Raw genomic sequence first — 17,981 nt, forward strand, 5'->3', positions numbered from 1 at the left:
TATATGATTTCGTTCAAATATACATAATGTGTGTATGTTGAACAAAATAGAAAATGAAATGAATATTACAATAGAAAATTCAATTCGTTGATTAGTACATATATTATGTAAGGGCAAAATTTTTTTTTGATCCCGTTAAAAAAGGCCGATTTTATTTTCGATACCATAATTGTGGCAAGTGTCACTTTTGGTACTATAAAACACAAAAAACATACTATTTTGTCCCAAGTTAACAACAAAGGCCATGTGTCCCACACGTGGCCGTTAACGACAGTAAACTTCTATTGACTCACGTGATTTTGACTTCAAATGCCTATTTAAAGGTACCAAAAAATAAAAGAAACGTATTTTTTAAGTACCATTAAAAGAAAAAAAAATATTTTGACCAACTTTGGCCACAAACTATAAGAATTTCTTTTTTACAAAAATAGAAATATTAGAAAAATTATATTTAATATATATAATAAATGGTTCTGAAATTATAATTATTTTATTTTAGATAATTTCTAGGATCAATTATACTATTTTTGAAATTAAATTATTATTTGGTCCAAAAATATATTAATATGTGAGCACAAACTATAAAAAGTAAAATTTATTTTTCGAATAAAAGTATTAGATAAACGTTTTATTAAATAATTTTTAAATTATAATTATTTACATTGGAGATAAATTGTAGAAATAAAATTAAATTTTATTTTTTCTTTTTTTTGGTCAAAGTTTATTAAATTTTTTAGAATAAATAATAATGTAATTTTAAAAATAATTAAAATATGCTAGAAGTTATCTAAAAATAAATATAATTATAAGTTATAAACTATTTTTTATTTATATTAAAATATAATTTCTTTAGTTTTTAAATTTTTATTTCTTATAATTTATGGTCGAAGTTTATTAAAATATTTGTAAAAAATTTATAATAAAAATTCAATTTAAAAAAAATTAATAGTTGCTGCAGTTTATCTCGAGTGTAAATAATTTTAATTTTAAAATTAATTTACTATTTAATAAAAATATTATCTAATACTTTTACTCAAAAAATAACTTTTACTTTTTATAGTTTGTGCTCAAATATTAATAATTTAATTTCGAATAAAGTCTTGTCACTTTCTTAAGATTATGATTGACTTCCTATTTGGTGTATTAATGATTGGCTATGACTCTAGGCATGAGACTAAGGAGACTATGACCAATCCATAGTCACGTTGCCAAAACTCTCGAACACTTGTAAAAATGTAAGAAGTACTTTGAAAAATCATACGAAGGCTTCCTTCTCAACGTGCTGAAGTAAAAAGGTAATGACCCAAGTAGTTATAACGAATTTGACAATTACAAAAAATTAAATGGCCTAATAAAAATTTATAAAATCATGATAAATTAAACTATAAAAAGCCATATGAATATGTAAGTCGTAAGGGCTAAATACTTATTAAACTTCATATATTTATAATTAAATGATTATAATAATGGATCATAAATCTCAAATAAATATGAAATTATATAAACACACCAAATTAAAGTAAAATATTGAAAATAATTTAGTAACTAAGAAAATTTTAAAACTTATTTGCAAGAACATTACTCACAACAAACAATACTAAATACTTTCCAAAAATACTGAAAATTCTAAACGAACAATTATAATAAGAAAGACGGGGCGTACAAGATTTATATAAAAAAGAGATCTTTTTGGGTGGATAAGATTTTTGGTGCACGGATCCTCTGTACTAATACAGGCAGATGTACTGCTTCAAGAAATTACAACGCTTAAAAACCTCGTACTCAGTCCAATGAATTGGACTTCGATTTATCCTCTAATACAGCCTCAGATTCTCTATTCCGACTTTTGTTGACTACACCATCTACTGTCCATAAGAGGCATAGACAGGAATTAATTCTTTTCGTCGCCACTGGAAATAGGTGGAGGTCTCAGCAGTGGGTGGCAAATATTCAGCCTTGATGGCTTCATGATTGAGGAAATTATTCGTCCAGGCAGCTATAGCTGGGAATTTGTGGGGATCCAGGATTTTCACTCCGCCAACCTCTTCCCAAACAGGCAACATGTAGGAAATGAATCCCATCATTAGGTCCACATGTCCAATTATGTCCCCTCCGAAGAACCTCTTCCCTTTCAGCTTCTCTTCGACATGTTCCAGGTTCTCAATGGCTTGTTTCACTGCTCTCTCCTGCGTCTTTCCTTCTGAACAGAGAGCAAGCCATGCTGATTCAAGAACCTGAGGATCAACGGAATTTATATGCTCAGAGTAGTTATATGGTGTCATTACATTGTATGATTAGGATCACATATTATCTCTACGGCATGAAATTTTCTAAACCGAATAAGAATTCACGTAATTTTATTAGTCATCAAATATATATAGAAGCAAAAGTATTTTATCCCATGTACCTTCTCATCGGCAAATCTAGCCCATAAGTGGGCTTGGGCTCTTTGGTAGGGATCGTCGGGGAACAAGGGGTTGGACCTCCATTTCTGATCGACGTACTCCAGTATAATGGAGGAATCAGACAGCGGCTTTCCATCATGAACAAGAACAGGCACTTTTTTATACAAAGGATTTAGCTCGGAGAGGAGAGGACTCTTATTGAAGATATCTTCCTCTATATATTCATACTCAACTCCTTTCAATTTGAGTGCCCATCTCACCCTGTGAACAAATGGGCTAACCCAAAACCCTACCAGTTTCACACTGCTCTCATCCCTCTTCTCCATTTTTGTGGTATATTCAACTGGTTTTAGCTCTTGGGTTTATATAGTATCCAGATTTTGTTTGCATTCAGATGTATGATCCTTTTTGTCAACCTTGGAAGCATCCCTGAAAACGTTAGTTCACGTGCACAGTTGTTCAATTGGACAAGGTAAGGTACTTGTCTAGGACAAGTTAAATGTTGAGGGAAGGTGTTTTGAATTTGGATACTTGGAGGAAAATTAAAAAGGATGAATTTCTGAGAATACGTCCACTAAAATTTGTTCAACGGTGGAGTTTGTCGTGTGACTAGATTTTTCTTTTTGTTGTCTTTTCTTGATTCTACACTCTAGGTTAAGATTCAGTATTCAATTTGATTTTGTCTTTATTTTTAATTATTTACAATAACAACTTTTTACTTTTTTGTTTTGTCACTAGTTAACTCAAATATTGTCATAACTATTACAATTACAAAAATCATTGCAATGACAAAATAAAAGTTCTTGTTACTTATACATATAATTACTGATAATTTAATATCATTACTTATTTTTTATATGACAAAAATCATGCCAATAACTATGAAAATTAAAAATTAAAGAGATTAAATTTGTTGGTCATCAATATCGAATTTGGAAATTAAGGGATATGAAGTTTGAGTTATTACAATATCAAAATTAATATAGGAATGAAATATCTTGTTGCTAAATATCGCAACGGATTTTTACGTCGCTAGACTTCGTAACTAGCCTCTGTAATAATTTTATCTGTGAGGATTTTTTAGGAATCGTCACACACTAAAATTTTCGTTGTAATTCTTGTTGCTAAATTTTTTTAAAATAAATAAGTAAACAACTATATGTGTTCCTTACAAAATACAAAATGAAATATTATATAGTTCAATTAGCAACCACTATTTCCTTGTATGGTGTTATGAAAATAATAAAGTTACATGATAAAAGGCTTATAGGATGGGTGAAAGATTTCGGTCTATTCAAGTTCAAGACCGGTGTAAGCTGGAGTCCCATGGTGGGCGAAGAGCAGGGATAATTGTAGTAGAAAGGACAACTGCTCTCGAATCAGCAATGCCACATCTGACTCAAAAAGGATCGAATTGCCTTTGCACATGAGAAGAGGATTAGGTTGAACGCGAATAACCTCTTTCTTAAGGAAGTAATGAAGATGGCGTCGAATAAGTTGATCTTACTCCAGCGCGTGCAGCATGTGCGTAGTGAGTCTAATTTTATCCTAACCCTTGCCTCAGCCTACGAGGGCTATCAATTCTATCTCCCATCCTTCATTGACTTCCGCGGTCGGATCTATCGGTCAAGAATATTGCACTTTCATGAACGTGATAATTATTAGTAAAATTAACTTTATATAATATGTAAAACACATATTACTAATTACAAACTATGTATAAATTAGTTAAATAATAATATTGTCTATTTTTTAAATAATGATCTCATTATAATAAGTTAAGAATTAATTCAGTTAATTTTAAAATTCTATTCTAATTTCATCATCCTAAATGATATTTTAACAAATCTAATCGTACGTACCAATAGTTAGTCTTAATAACATCAAATTTATTTAATATATTTTATAAACTTTTTTACTAAGTTTGGCTTTAGAAATAATTCTTGATATTCAGTATTATTATTTTACAGCTCCGACCCTAAATCGACTCGAATTTATGTTTATGTATACCATCAATTGGAGGCATAAACAGGAACTAGTTCTTTCCGTCGCCCATGGAAATAAGCGACGGTGATGGCAGATATCCAGCCTTGATCACTTGATGATTGAGGAAACTATTCGTCTAGGCATCAATGGCTGGGAATTTCCGGGGATCCAAGATTTCACTCCAAACAGGCAACATCTAGGAAATGAAGCCCACCATTAGGTCCACATGTCCAATTGATTTGGACCCCAAAATGCGTTGATTCAGAATTGTTGCACTCCGGACTGCGTTTGGTCTGTTTTAAAAACTGGTCAAAAATGGACGACAGGGATTAAGACACCTAGGACAGTGAACTGTAAAGGAGACAAAGACAACAATGGCCATTGCTTTTCTTTCTTGCCTGCCCTTCAACTTTACAACTTGGAATGCTTTGCTTCTCCATACATAGTGCGCATTACGCAGCCAATGGACTTTGAGGAAATATCAATTATCACATATATTTATTTTTTATTCAAATTATCTTTATATATTTTCTCACGCACTAATGAATGTGAGAAGATATATCTTCATCCTTATAAAGGTGGTTTAATAAAAAAAAATTTATTTGACGTACAATAAGTCAATGGTAAGTTAATCATGGGTAAATATGAATTTTATTCAAGTTTTTTGCTAATATTAATAAATTTATTAATTTTTAACTAACGAAATGGTCTATTTATTGAACGGAGAATAATATCAAAATTACTAAATGTGGTTTTCTAATGAATTTAGTTTTCATTTAAAATTAATTTTAGTATAGGACTATTTAGTTATAAAGTTTATGTCAATACACATGTTAGGGGTTTTTGTAAAATCTTAAATAAAGGTGCTTTGAAATACATTAGATTATTTTAAATTATGCTAAATAAGCTGCAAGTTGTAAACTAGTGTGAATGTCCTTATTACAGCTTAAGACGTCATAGTAAAAAGTTGAACTTCTTTACGATTTTTTTGTCCTAATTAGATTTTGTTCATTTTAAAAACATTCGAGTTCATTAACAGCTAAAATTTAAATACCTATTAAGATAATTAAGAAATTTCATAAATTAATAAGTTGGTAATATACCAATATTTTTACGAAACACTTTCAAATCAATTTTTTTTTTAATTTATAACTATTACTTTCAAATTTGCGAAATTTTTACATTTTAATCACTTATCCATTTGTTTGAAAATTAAAATCTCGTGTTTTGACATTTCAAGAGAGTGCAGCTCCACAAGTTGTTGGTGACTTTCTTGTTTGCCCAAAATTCTAATTGACAATGATTTGGTTATGAATTGACAGCATTGAAATGAAAGTAGCAAAGCAAGCCATGTGCCTTTTGGCCCTTCCCCTATCAAAATTGAGCATAATTGGTTTTATTTATTTATTTATTTGAGCATAATTGGTTAGTACAGATTGGACCCAATCAATTTCTCTTTTTAGCCATCCACCATCCACTTTCCAAGTAAGTACACTTTTTTTTTTTTTTAATTTTACAATATTTCATAAATTAAAGAATATATATTGATTAAGACACGTAGAAAACACCCCTTAACTTTTAAAATTAAAAAAAAAAAAACAATTAAGACCCTCTTGCTTTGTTGTGTTTTTCAACTGATGAATTTTATGTTTTGATTTATATATTATTTATTTTAAATATATATTATTAATTATAAAAGCTTAAATATTTTATTACCGCTTGCTTTTATTTTTTCTTTCCAATCTCAACATGTCAAAAAATAAGGTATGTTGAGATTGGTAAAAAAATATAATTAAGAGTGTGTTTGGTTGGGGTAAAAAAAGGGAGCATAAGAGAAGTGGAAGTTATGATGTATGGACATGGACACGACGATACGAAAAACGTAAAAAAAATTAGGACACGATACTGCACTGACACGGCTATATAATATAATATATATTTTTAATTTTTTATAAAATTAAAATATATAATATAAAAAATATTAAGATAGAATATAAAATAACCATATCTTATATCTATATTTTTAATTCATGGTGGCTTAAAAATATACATAATTAGTTTATTTTAAAGAAATACAATGAAAATTTTCTAATAATTTAAATTAGTTAAATTATCGTGAACATATCTCAATTTTTAGTAATTTCATTCTAATACTTTTAGTTTAAGAAGAGTGATTGAATTCTTTTTCTTTTTTATTAAGCTTGAAATTCTTTTTTTTTTTAAAGGCAACTCAAAATTTTTTGAAATTATAAAAAAAAAAAAAAGATTCACAACGTGTCAGACATGCGACAGATGTCGTGTCTTCTTTTTTTTTCTTTTTAATTTTTGGACACTCTGATGCCGTGTCCAAGGCGTGTCCGACATAGCATCAAATAATTTTTTGGAGTGTCCGTGCATTACAGAGTGAAAGTAAAAATGAGGGTATAATAGATAATTTAGTGTTTGTTTAGGAGGAAGAGATAGAGATGAAGTAAAACTCGATATATATGGAACCCCTCCATACTTCAATTTTATTTCTGCCCAAAAATGGACGAAAAAATGGAAGTATAAAGCCAAACAAATAAAAAATTATAATTTTTATTTTTGTTTACTCTATGACCAATATATATCTATATATATAATTTTTTTCCAATTCTTTTCTCATTTTCGTTGATAAGATGGTACATAGTTACCAGAGAAAATATACAAAATTGTTGAAAACTTATTGTATCAAAGTCAACGATCAAGTAAACAATCTTGTTAGTAATTTAAGTTTTATTTAAGCTAAACAATTTTGAATAAATGAACAATACGCATTTTGCTGAATATTTTATTAACAAAAAAAATTATTCTTATTTGATAAATATTTTTATTAATAAGATTTTTAAATTTTTAATATACTAAAATTGTATTATTATAATATTAATTTATTTATTTTCTAATACAGTACGAAGAGAAGGGCTATTTAGTAAAATTATAAAAAAAAAAATTCTTAAACTTATTTCTCATACCAAACAAGGGAAAATAATTTCGATTTACTCTCCTTTCAATTATACCATACAACTTGAAGAAAAACTTGAACCAAACAAATTCTAAGTAACAATTGAATATTTGGCCTCTATAACTTTAATTTATGTTTTGTTTTTTTTTAAAAAAAAAGGTTGCATGCTCTTTTTCATTAAAATAAAATATGAACATAAAAACAAAATATTCAAATCTATTTTCTTGTAGTCAAGTGTTTAAAGAGGAGCGGAATCCACTTTGGACTTTCTTCTTTACTTAATCGTGTCAAAAAGTAGTACTATTACTAAAAATGTTGAACAAGAAAAGAATGCCAATGTACCCGAAGAATGATCGGATCCAGCCTGGCGACGGATCCATCCACTTTTCTTCATACCATACCGTCGCAAATAAATGTTATCCCCTCTTCTCATTTGCTCCAAATCAAAGCAATCCTCTCTTACAAAACGCAAATTTTCACCAATACAAACTTGCATGTCCCGCTTCAACTTGGCCAAAAAGCTCCACCCCGCTAGAAAAGCGTGGAAGAGTTTCAGAAACCGTCTCCAATCCAAACTACATGATCCAAAGCTTGTAATTGCGACAATCACTGCTTTAGGACAGCGCTGCTCGATTGCTTGGCAATCCATATCCCGTTTTCTTCACCGAAAAATTATTGGTATAACGAAACGGGCCGTTCCGCCTCTTTCCCACCGCCATCTCCACCTCTACCGCCACCACGTCGGCCAGAGCTACTCCCCCATTTACGTGGACGAGCTGTTTCCAGGGCTGGTCACGTTAGCAGAACCAGGAAGGATTAAAGAAAGTATGGCTGAATCAAGTAGTATTTCCGTATCTGTCAATAAAACCAGGCCTGGATCGACAGTGGAAGCTCATCGTGATGGAAAGATTCAAATCCAGGATAAAGTGAGGGCCAAGATTCCTGGAGATGCTGAGAGGGGATTGGCGCCTGTCCCTGTGGGGAAAGGAAAAGCGAAAGCCGGTGAGAGTAGCAAAAGTGCTGCTTCAGCTGAGAAATGGAAACTTCCTCTGATCCCACAGTTTAAAGGCGTCGATGAAAGAGCTGAGGAATTCATAGCTAAATTCCGACAGGACATGAAGCTTGAAAGGGAACAATCAATTCTTGAGTTTGAGGAGATGCTGAAACGAAGTGCTTAAGGAAAGGAAATTATACTTTTTCTTGCAACTTTCCAGAGGTTTGAAGGTTTTAATACGGAGGCTGATGGTTGTTAATTTTTTTCCCTTTTTTTGGGTTTGTTTTTTGGATGCCCAATTTTTTGAAGGGTTGCATTTTTTTATTTTTTATTTTTGAATTTTGGGGTTTTATACGTATTGATTTGGTATGATATATGATTTGAGGTATTTACCGAAGTGTAATGGGAAGTTTTTATTCAAATCAAGTTTGGTTGAACCAATTATGTAGCATATGTGATATACTTATTATGTGATTGGTCATTTTTTCTAAATTGTATACCAATTACATGATAAGTACTTCGATCAAATTTCATATAAATTAGAATTTACTAGGTATAATTGGTTGTATAGGGTTTGGTTATTTCCAAGTGTGTGTATAGGTGGAAAGGAATTTGATTATTGGATTTTATTTTTAAGTAGATAAAATATTAATTTGTATTGAGGATAAATTGATTGTTTTATTCACTTCATATTATTTCATTTCAGTGTGATATTTTATTACATATTTTTACTTTAAATGCATTTCGCATGCATATGCTGCAGTAAAATATTTCTCCTGGGGCCTAATACATGTTATTTTATTTGACCCTTTAAATATTTCCTATCAAAAGATAGTGATGATCATAAATGAAATTATTTTATTTTATTTTTATCTTATCAAATAAAAAGTAAATTGTTTGTTGAGGTGAAAAGTATTGAAAAACTTAAGGTTGGTTTGATTTAAAAAGTCTCAATTAGTTCCGACTTGTTTAGTATTGAATTGGGCAAAATTCTTTATAGCGTAAATTAAGAAAGATCCACGACGTTTAAGATAAAAATCAAGACGTTAATTGAAAAAATAATCCGAATCCTACGTTTGATTCGAAACAAGTTGAAAGGCTTGTGAATCAACGTTATCAATATACAAATCCATTTTTCAGAAGATCAAAACTTCAATTCCACTAAAAAATACTCAAAGTTTAAGCCAAAAATTTCCAGTTCCTAGCATTTAATTCGAGAATATATCAAAAGAATGCTCTAATTAATATTGTCAAAGAACCAAGTCAACATCGAATCAAATCAAAGCGTCAAGCTCCATATCTAAAGTTGTTAAAACAACAACACGAAAAATCAAAAGATTCAAATAGAGATTTTATACCAACAAAATACACAATTAAACCCAAAAAATTCATTTATGATATTCTTTCGTTTCACTAAATTTAAATATGAAAACAATATGATAAATAGTCATTTGTTAGTGAGGAAAATTTTATTTCTTTTATATTAGTACAGATGAACAATTTATGTCGGGAACTAGGACGAGGCGTAGGGAACACGTGGAGATTTCTTGGGAAATGGGCCTATCACTTCCATAGATAAGTTTACTGGGTTTAGGCTTATAGTGTGTCGATGATTTCAGACCAAGTGGGCCAATTATCTCCAAAACGTCGGATATCGCGTCCATCCACATTATCAACAAACCGTCTTTTCCAATTTCCAGACAGCCTACCATGAATTCAATTGCGTCTTTTCATAATATCTCAAGTACAAAAATTAAGACAATTTTTGCGTGTTTTTATGGAAATAAAAAAATTAAACTTGAAATAGACCATATTTTTTTTTAATAATTTGTATAAATAGACTATAAGTCAGCAAGTATAATCCTAATTATCCTTTATAAATTTAGTTTCCTAAGACAATCCAATAATTTGGATTCGACACATAATTTCTTAAATTTTAGGTTCAAATTTTAAATGTATATGTGAGTCATGTGTGTCCAGGGGACAAAAAAAAAAAAAAGTTATAAAGTGTTTTTTTTCTATTATCCACATTTCAAACCCTAAATCAATTATACTTGACTTAGAGGGGAGGGGAAAAAGAAAATAAAAAAAGAGAGATTAGTTTAAATTAAGGGTAAATTACAATAATCTCATGTGAGATTTGGTATAATTATGAATACTTGCTTGAAAAATTATTAATACCCCCTAATTTTAATACCCGTCTAACAATTAGCCAGATCGGTTAGGTTCTCATCCATTTTTTTATGATGAACTGACCAAAATGCCCTTGTATATTAAAAATTATAATTTTATTTATATTTTAATTTTTTTTATGGACTAAGTGGATAATTTTTTATAATTTTTAAAATTTTTTCATCCATCCCATTTGATTTTTTTTAAAAAAAATAAAAAAATACAGTAAGAGCAAAATTAATATTTTCATACCTCCATCCAAAAATTACATAATTTTATTAAATATCATAAAAGTATTTATAATTTTTTAAACGATAAAAAAATATTCATAATTATACCAAATATTAGATGAGATTTTTGCAATTTACCCTTAAATTAAATGTGAACCACTCATGAAAACCGGCTTTCAGCAGCCGTTGGAGTCGTTTAAAGGTGAGGTGAGTACGTTACTTTGCTTACGCCTCAAAACACACTTGAAGAGCTTCTTCCCCTCATGTCCCTACTCTCTCACTCAAAACCATACTTGCCCCAATATTGCTTTCTTAATAACTTGCTAAAATTCTTGTCAACAATATCTTGCTCAAAATTACAAAATTTTTTAGTTTGAAATCTGGTTAGAAATATCAACACTGGTTTGATTCCAATACAACATAACGATCAGTAAAATTGTACTTTTTATTATTTTTGAATAAAAAATAAGTGAAATTATTTGTATCTCGTATACAATATCAGAGTAAACATAATTGTATATTTGATACGACCAACTCAATTTTAGGAATGATGATGAGTGGAATTAAAGATGATTTTGCTAAGGCATTTATGTACTATAATATCTGAATTTTCACTTGACCGGTTGGACTCATTAAATTCGATTTATAATTTTTATAAATTAAATAAATATTATCATATATATGGTAAGATTCAAACTCGTAGCATTAAGTTTGAACAATCGTGAAATCGGCATCTTAATTATAAGATCGAGAGTTAAGGATATAATTGATTCTACATAATTATAATTTCTACTTACAAGTTTTTATTAGTTTAAATAAATGAAGCCCGTTTGTAAATATACCAACTTACACCTCATAATCTACGGCTTCTTTACATAGTTCATCCATATCTTTTGCATAATTACAAAAATTGCTCCTAACAGTCAAAAAGTAAGAATTGTTGATATTTTTTAGAGGTGTACGTGTGGTGTTTTAAAAGATAAGATAGTTTTATATAGATGATATTGACGTTTCTGATGGATGTATATATAATTATTCAAAAAAATAAGAATAATTATATAAATAGACAATATATTAGGGGTCTAAATATAATTAACCCCAAAGAACTAGAGTAAATGTACTAATAGTCAACTAGTTGTATTTATAGCATCAAGTTAAAGGATTTTTTGTTTTGGTAGACAAGTTATGGGAATTTTACTTAAATTATTTTTTGAGTTTCATATTTTTTTTGGCCAGAAGTCCACAACGTCATAAGTCACGAACGGGAAATGATACAGGGAACGACACCGTATTAGCCGTCCTTGGAATATCAAAATTATCCTTGGCAAAAGAAAATACTTTGCTTATAAATATCGTCACACTCTCCTCGAGCACCAGCCTCCATTTCCCTGCTCTCTCTCTATCTTTCTCTCGAGTCCCTCGAAACTTTCTTCGATTCCATCGATTTTTTCAGATCACAGATCTATCGCACAAATGGCGAAAGAACCACTCCGTGTTCTCGTCACCGGCGCCGCAGGTACGGCTTCATGCGCAGGCCATTGCTGCATCTGCTTTTTTATTTGTTTTTTTCTCTTTATTATCTCATATGGTTTTCATTAGATCACTGTTTGCTGTCGGTTGATTGGTTGGATCGTGTTATATTGTATTGATTTCGGTGTATTGGGAGTGAAGTTTTTGGATGATGTTTATGTTGTATGTATCTTATTATTTGCTGACGAGTAGTTTATTCTGATTTAATTTTCCTTGTGGCTTAATATATGCTGCAATGAGATATGGCCTTTTCATTTTAGTTTGAAATGATTCTATTGATGGACGATGAAGCTTGTAAGGTTGAATCACAGATTCTTTCTTTTTCAATATTTCGAGTCAGTTTTGGTCAGTTACACCGGAATGTTGATAATTGGTTATGCCGTAGCTGATTGGTTGCTTTTCAAGGAGATTCGTATTGTTTCGTGCCCCCCTTTACATACTGCTTGGTGATGTGATTTGAGGCGGTAAATTGATATAGAAGGCGTTGAGAACTTATATTCTTTATTTCGAAATGAACTGGCTTTTATGACTTTGATTAGTTTGCTGCTTATGCAATTGGTATACTTATTTCCTCTTCTTCTTTAAGTTGAAGATAGAAATGAAATGAAATAAAAAGTGTTATTTGTGTACATCTTAAGTTTACATACACTTACTGAAGGTGCTTTGGTTGTCATTCTTACCCGCTTTGTATTTAATATCTCTATGGTAATATCTACACTGGGAATTCAATGCTGAAAGACATGGAGTTTCGGATTTTGTCCAGAAATTTCCTTTTGTTTCTTCTTTCTTCTTCCATGTTGATGAAAATAGGAGTAACTTTTGGGGGTTGGGGGCAGAGGAGGTTAGAGTGCACATGCTTAAGAGTTTCTATTTAATGTTTGGATTGTAACTCAGTCGTTGGTCAACCGTCAATATGAGTCACTTGAGCCTAGTTCAGGAAGAAACATCCATCAAATCGTTGTGGCTTAAGTTTGTGTAATGCACGCTAACGAGCAATTTCACTCTTATTAACTGAGGTTGTGTGATGCCATTGCTTCATTTTCCTTGGAAAGGATGCCAATTCTACAAATTGTGCTAGCATTAGCTATCCAGAATATTTCTTGGAATTCATATAGAGCATTTAGATAGTGAATTTGTTGGTTTTACAGGGCAAATTGGATACGCTCTTGTTCCTATGATTGCTAGGGGAGTTATGTTGGGCCCTGACCAGCCTGTTATTCTCCACATGCTGGATATTCCACCTGCTGCTGAGGCACTAAATGGAGTTAAAATGGAATTGGTTGATGCAGCATTTCCTCTTCTGAAAGGTTGATCCTCTAGATTTACCCACTTTTTCTGTTGTCAAAATTTCACTTCACTTGACTGTTTATATGCCTTATGAAATGTGGCCTGAAGGGATTTCTTAACTTACCCATCCGTATGTTCTTGTGATGTTTGGATCAGGTGTTGTTGCTACAACTGATGCTGTTGAAGCTTGCACTGGTGTCAATGTTGCTGTAATGGTGGGTGGATTCCCAAGGAAAGAGGGCATGGAGAGGAAAGATGTGATGTCCAAGAATGTCTCCATCTACAAGTCCCAAGCTTCTGCTCTTGAGAAGCATGCTGCTGCTAATTGCAAGGTGATGATTCACCAGCTTTATGGCCTTTAAATTTTAAGTGACAGCATATTGATGCTAGAAGGCAAAAAAGGAACTTGATATGTGAGAATATGGATCCTAGCATGTTTCCCTAACAGCAAAATTTTATTGGTAATGCTTGATAGTTCTGATACCCAGAGATCTGCTTCTATGAGAGAGATTTTTAGAGTAATAATTTTAGAGGACATTGTATTTAGTTTCCAATTTCGAACTTACACTTTTTGTTGTATACTTCACTCCAGGTTTTGGTTGTTGCTAATCCGGCCAACACCAATGCATTGATTTTGAAAGAATTTGCTCCATCTATCCCAGAGAAGAACATTACTTGTCTGACTAGATTGGACCATAACAGGGCACTTGGACAGATTTCAGAGAGATTGAATGTTCAAGTATCTGATGTTAAAAACGTCATTATTTGGGGAAATCACTCCTCAACACAGTATCCTGATGTCAACCATGCCACTGTCAAAACTCCAGCTGGAGAGAAGCCTGTTCGTCAGCTTGTTGCTAATGATGAATGGTATAATAGTTAGCTAAAATTCAGTTTCCAGTGTCACATTCCCCTTGTTTTTCCCATGGGATTCGTCTTTGTTGACCCCAAGCATATTACATATTCTTCAATGTTTCTTTCCTAATCATTTTAGGTTGAATGGGGAATTCATAACTACCGTCCAACAGCGTGGTGCTGCTATTATCAAAGCCAGAAAGCTTTCTAGTGCACTTTCTGCTGCTAGTTCTGCTTGTGATCATATTCGTGATTGGGTCCTTGGAACTCCAGAGGTAACCTTTTTCCTTATGTCTTCTATTTTTGTTTGCTTTACATTGATGACCACTTCACCGAATGGATTCTGATTGTACTGATCTTTGTGTTGCACTATTCCAGGGTACTTGGGTTTCTATGGGTGTATACTCCGATGGCTCATACAATGTTCCAGCTGGACTAGTTTATTCCTTCCCTGTCACTTGCAAAAATGGAGAATGGTCTATTGTTCAAGGTGAGAATGTGAATGAAAACATCAGTTCGTTCTGCTTTAATTAGTTGGAGTTCTTGATAATATCAACATATATAGCACTTGTTTCAATTCAGTTAGCACTCAGGCTACATTCCTAAAGCATTTCATGATTCGATGAATAATGTGTATGCATGGGTGTGTCTGGAGTTGAATTAATTAGTAGTACTAGAAACGTAATTGTTTTACTATATTCCAGGACTTTCTATCGATGAGTTTTCACGGAAGAAGTTGGATTTGACGGCTCAAGAGCTGAGTGAGGAGAAAGCTCTGGCATATTCTTGCCTATCTTAATTTCCTTTCTCTTGGCGAAAGCAAAAACGTTTTCCTTCCTCTGGCAGCAGAAGTAGGCTACAGTTTTGAATAATGCTATTTCTTGCTCAGTGGAAGCCTGCTTCTATGAATCGTTGGGTTGAACTTTGTTGTTTATGAGGACATTTTTCAATTTAATAGACTTTACGATCATGGGGGACAAATATCTTTTCATTTTGATATTGGGATATTGGCTGAGAAATGGCGTTTGATGCCTTGATAATAACCTTAATTTTGATTTCTCAGGTTTAATCTTCTTACTATTCCTGTATGGCTTGTCTTATTCATGCGTTTTTGCTTTTACATCAGTAGATTTTTTCTGCTTATAATTCTTCATTGTTGATCTATTGGTTTTTTTGTAGGATTTAAAAAAAAAATAAATATTTGAACTTCCGGCCTGTATCGTTCATCTCGAGTTGACTGGGGATATTCTAATTGGGATTGCTAATGTCCAATCCCAAGTCGATCAGATTAGAGTCGTCATGTATATAAATATGATGGGTCATTGGCTGTTATTTATTTATTTATCTTTACTATTACATTGATTTAAAAAATAATAAATTAATACACTAAGAATAATTAACAACAAATTACAATACGGATATGATTAAGTCATATAAAAATACATAATGTAAAAAAAAAGTCCTCACATATAGGAGGTCGGACCCATGACACCAAATTTGTTCAGCTCTCGTTTATTATTGATTGTTTAAACCCTGAAAGCTGAAACTGTCTTGAGGAAGTTATTCAACAGACTATAAAATTAGCTCTAAGTTGACACATTTACCAACTCATTATTTATTTTAGGTTTTCATTATAAAAGAAAATTAGAAACGGGTATATACATTTTCAGTTTCTGCTTCACCAAGTTTTAAAATCACCCTATGCTCAAAAGCATATAGAAAGGTACTTCTAACTGATTCTGCTGTTGTTCAGACCCTTCTTTAGGATCATTATATAATTATTTTGGGACCTCCGCTCGTCTTCAATACATAAATTTTAGAATAATTGTATTTATACCTCTTGATTTATAGTTTATTTATACAACATTCATTTTTTAATAATTGACAGCCAAACAATACAGATAATTTTGTAATGATATTCACGTTTTTCGGAGGTATATTTGTGATTTTTCAGAAAAAAAGTACTGGTGGTGTGTGTAAATAATATTGACATTTTTTGTAGGTGTATTTATAATTATTCAAAAGAATCTGAAAAAAGACCATAAATAAGGGGTATAAATGTTATTGTCCCTTTATTTAATTATAAAAAAGGAAAAGTATCTGCTTCTGATTTTTTTTTTTATAAAGAGTTAAAAGTTCATTTCCATAAATCTCCACTTTTCCTTTTTTCTCAAAACAAAATTATTACCCAACACTATGACATAGATGATTTACTTCTCTTTATATACGTTTTTCAGTTAAAAGCAGAGCATTAAGTTTTTATTTTTTAATTCTAACTAATAATTCCTGATACAAAAATTATTTTTGTCGGAGATAGCCTTTTCAAAATTAGAGTAGCGTGTTAAAGAAACGAGTAAGTCTAAAAGTGAGACAAATTTTAAAAAATCTGATAAATACCCAAAAATTCAACAAGACTCAAACTCATGATCTCAATCGGTCTTAACAACCCAGCTAAGAAATTGTTGGCATCTTGTGACTAATATTTATGGTCCTAAATCAAGAAAAAAATTCAGTATTTTCCTGTGGCTGCGCGTGCGACTACTTTTATTTGACTAGTATACGTTCTTGCTGATGATGTGAGTTTTGGTTTCGGGTTGAATTTTCCAATTTGGAGTGAAGGATATTACTAATTTCTTTTCAAGATTTTATCTTGGATTTATTCTATCAGCACTAATTATTGTAGCGTCAAGGTTTATACACTGTTATTGGGGCATGGGGTACTTTTGAGTAATTATTCTGTCATTTCTTGAAGTTTGATATGATTACATATAAATTTTTTGTGATTTAAAAAATTACACTATCATTAAAGTCTGTTAGTGAGTGTCTAATATAAGTAGGGAGAGCAATGAAACGAGTTTAATAAATTTTAAAACTTATTTTGTTTATTTTTAACGAAACTTGAGCCTCGTGGGCCCCAACCCCACAACCCTAGTAGGATCAGAAATTTGCCCAACACGTCTCAAATCTCATTTTTTCCAACCCGCCTCCAAACCCTAAAATGCTTTTTTTTTTTTTTAAATATATATTATTTAGAAAGAGTTGAGATGAATTTCGGGTCTAGATTTGAGATCTATCTTGAATATATACGATTCTAAATTAAAATTTGAATTATCTTTAAATTCAGTAATTAGTCTCGATTCAACTCAAACGGGACATGCCCGGTGCAATGCCTAGTTTATCCGATTCAATTGCCATCCTAGGTACGGGTTCTAAAGGTTCCGGAGGTTGTTATTTTAATATAATTTTTATTTAGAAAAAAAAAATTAAGAATGCAATCTTTAGACCATAAACTATAATAAATTACTATATAATTGAAAAATAAATCTATGGTTTTCATCATTTATACCTTTTAATAATGTCGAATACTATACAGTCACGTTTTAGTCGTTTCTATTTGTACGTAAATTGAAACACACACAACTAAGCAAAAACGAGTGCTTTTCATCACCACTGCTCTTTCTTTTTTAGTGGAACCATCAATTACCACCATCCATTTTATTAAATTACAAAATTCATTTCAATATTTTTAAATTAAATATCAG

The 17,981-nt window shown here is 31.2% G+C and overlaps 3 protein-coding genes across 3 annotated transcripts; 2 read left to right on the top strand and 1 right to left on the bottom strand.

Moving 5' to 3' along the window:
• Window positions 1–1,615: 1,615 nt before the first annotated feature.
• LOC105171780 (glutathione transferase GST 23) lies at window positions 1,616–2,753 on the bottom strand. Its single transcript, XM_011093010.3, has 2 exons — window positions 2,408–2,753; window positions 1,616–2,234 (listed from the first exon to the last, which is right to left on the bottom strand). Exons 1-2 carry the CDS (start codon window positions 2,729–2,731, stop codon window positions 1,863–1,865), a joined length of 696 nt encoding a protein of 231 aa, XP_011091312.1. The 5' UTR covers window positions 2,732–2,753; the 3' UTR covers window positions 1,616–1,862.
• A 4,765-nt stretch (window positions 2,754–7,518) lies between these two features.
• Window positions 7,519–9,065, top strand: LOC105171781 (cotton fiber protein). Its single transcript, XM_011093011.3, has one exon. The coding sequence runs from the start codon at window positions 7,785–7,787 to the stop codon at window positions 8,547–8,549; it is 765 nt and encodes a 254-aa protein (XP_011091313.2). The 5' UTR covers window positions 7,519–7,784; the 3' UTR covers window positions 8,550–9,065.
• A 3,059-nt stretch (window positions 9,066–12,124) lies between these two features.
• Window positions 12,125–15,501, top strand: LOC105171782 (malate dehydrogenase). The gene is made up of 7 exons (XM_011093012.3): window positions 12,125–12,283; window positions 13,446–13,604; window positions 13,741–13,916; window positions 14,177–14,454; window positions 14,579–14,714; window positions 14,818–14,929; window positions 15,144–15,501. The coding sequence occupies exons 1-7, from the start codon at window positions 12,241–12,243 to the stop codon at window positions 15,236–15,238; spliced, it is 999 nt and encodes a 332-aa protein (XP_011091314.2). The 5' UTR covers window positions 12,125–12,240; the 3' UTR covers window positions 15,239–15,501.
• The last annotated feature ends 2,480 nt before the right edge of the window (window positions 15,502–17,981 follow it).

This window comes from Sesamum indicum, linkage group LG10, assembly GCF_026168435.1.
Source record: "Sesamum indicum cultivar Baizhima isolate 11 linkage group LG10, ASM2616843v1, whole genome shotgun sequence".
NCBI classification, from domain to species: Eukaryota; Viridiplantae; Streptophyta; class Magnoliopsida; order Lamiales; family Pedaliaceae; genus Sesamum; species Sesamum indicum.

What these genes read in the sequence shown, in the direction of transcription:
- LOC105171780 (XM_011093010.3), bottom strand. Translation starts at nt 2,731, where the DNA reads ATGGAGAAGAGGGATGAGAGCAGTGTGAAACTGGTAGGGTTTTGGGTT. An exon ending in CTAGATTTGCCGATGAGAAG is followed by an intron (nt 2,235 to 2,407) that starts GTACATGGGATA and finishes GTTGATCCTCAG; the next exon opens with GTTCTTGAATCAGCATGGCT.
- LOC105171781 (XM_011093011.3), top strand. Translation starts at nt 7,785, where the DNA reads ATGTTATCCCCTCTTCTCATTTGCTCCAAATCAAAGCAATCCTCTCTT.
- LOC105171782 (XM_011093012.3), top strand. Translation starts at nt 12,241, where the DNA reads ATGGCGAAAGAACCACTCCGTGTTCTCGTCACCGGCGCCGCAG. An exon ending in ATGCTGCTGCTAATTGCAAG is followed by an intron (nt 13,917 to 14,176) that starts GTGATGATTCAC and finishes ACTTCACTCCAG; the next exon opens with GTTTTGGTTGTTGCTAATCC. An exon ending in AGAATGGTCTATTGTTCAAG is followed by an intron (nt 14,930 to 15,143) that starts GTGAGAATGTGA and finishes ACTATATTCCAG; the next exon opens with GACTTTCTATCGATGAGTTT.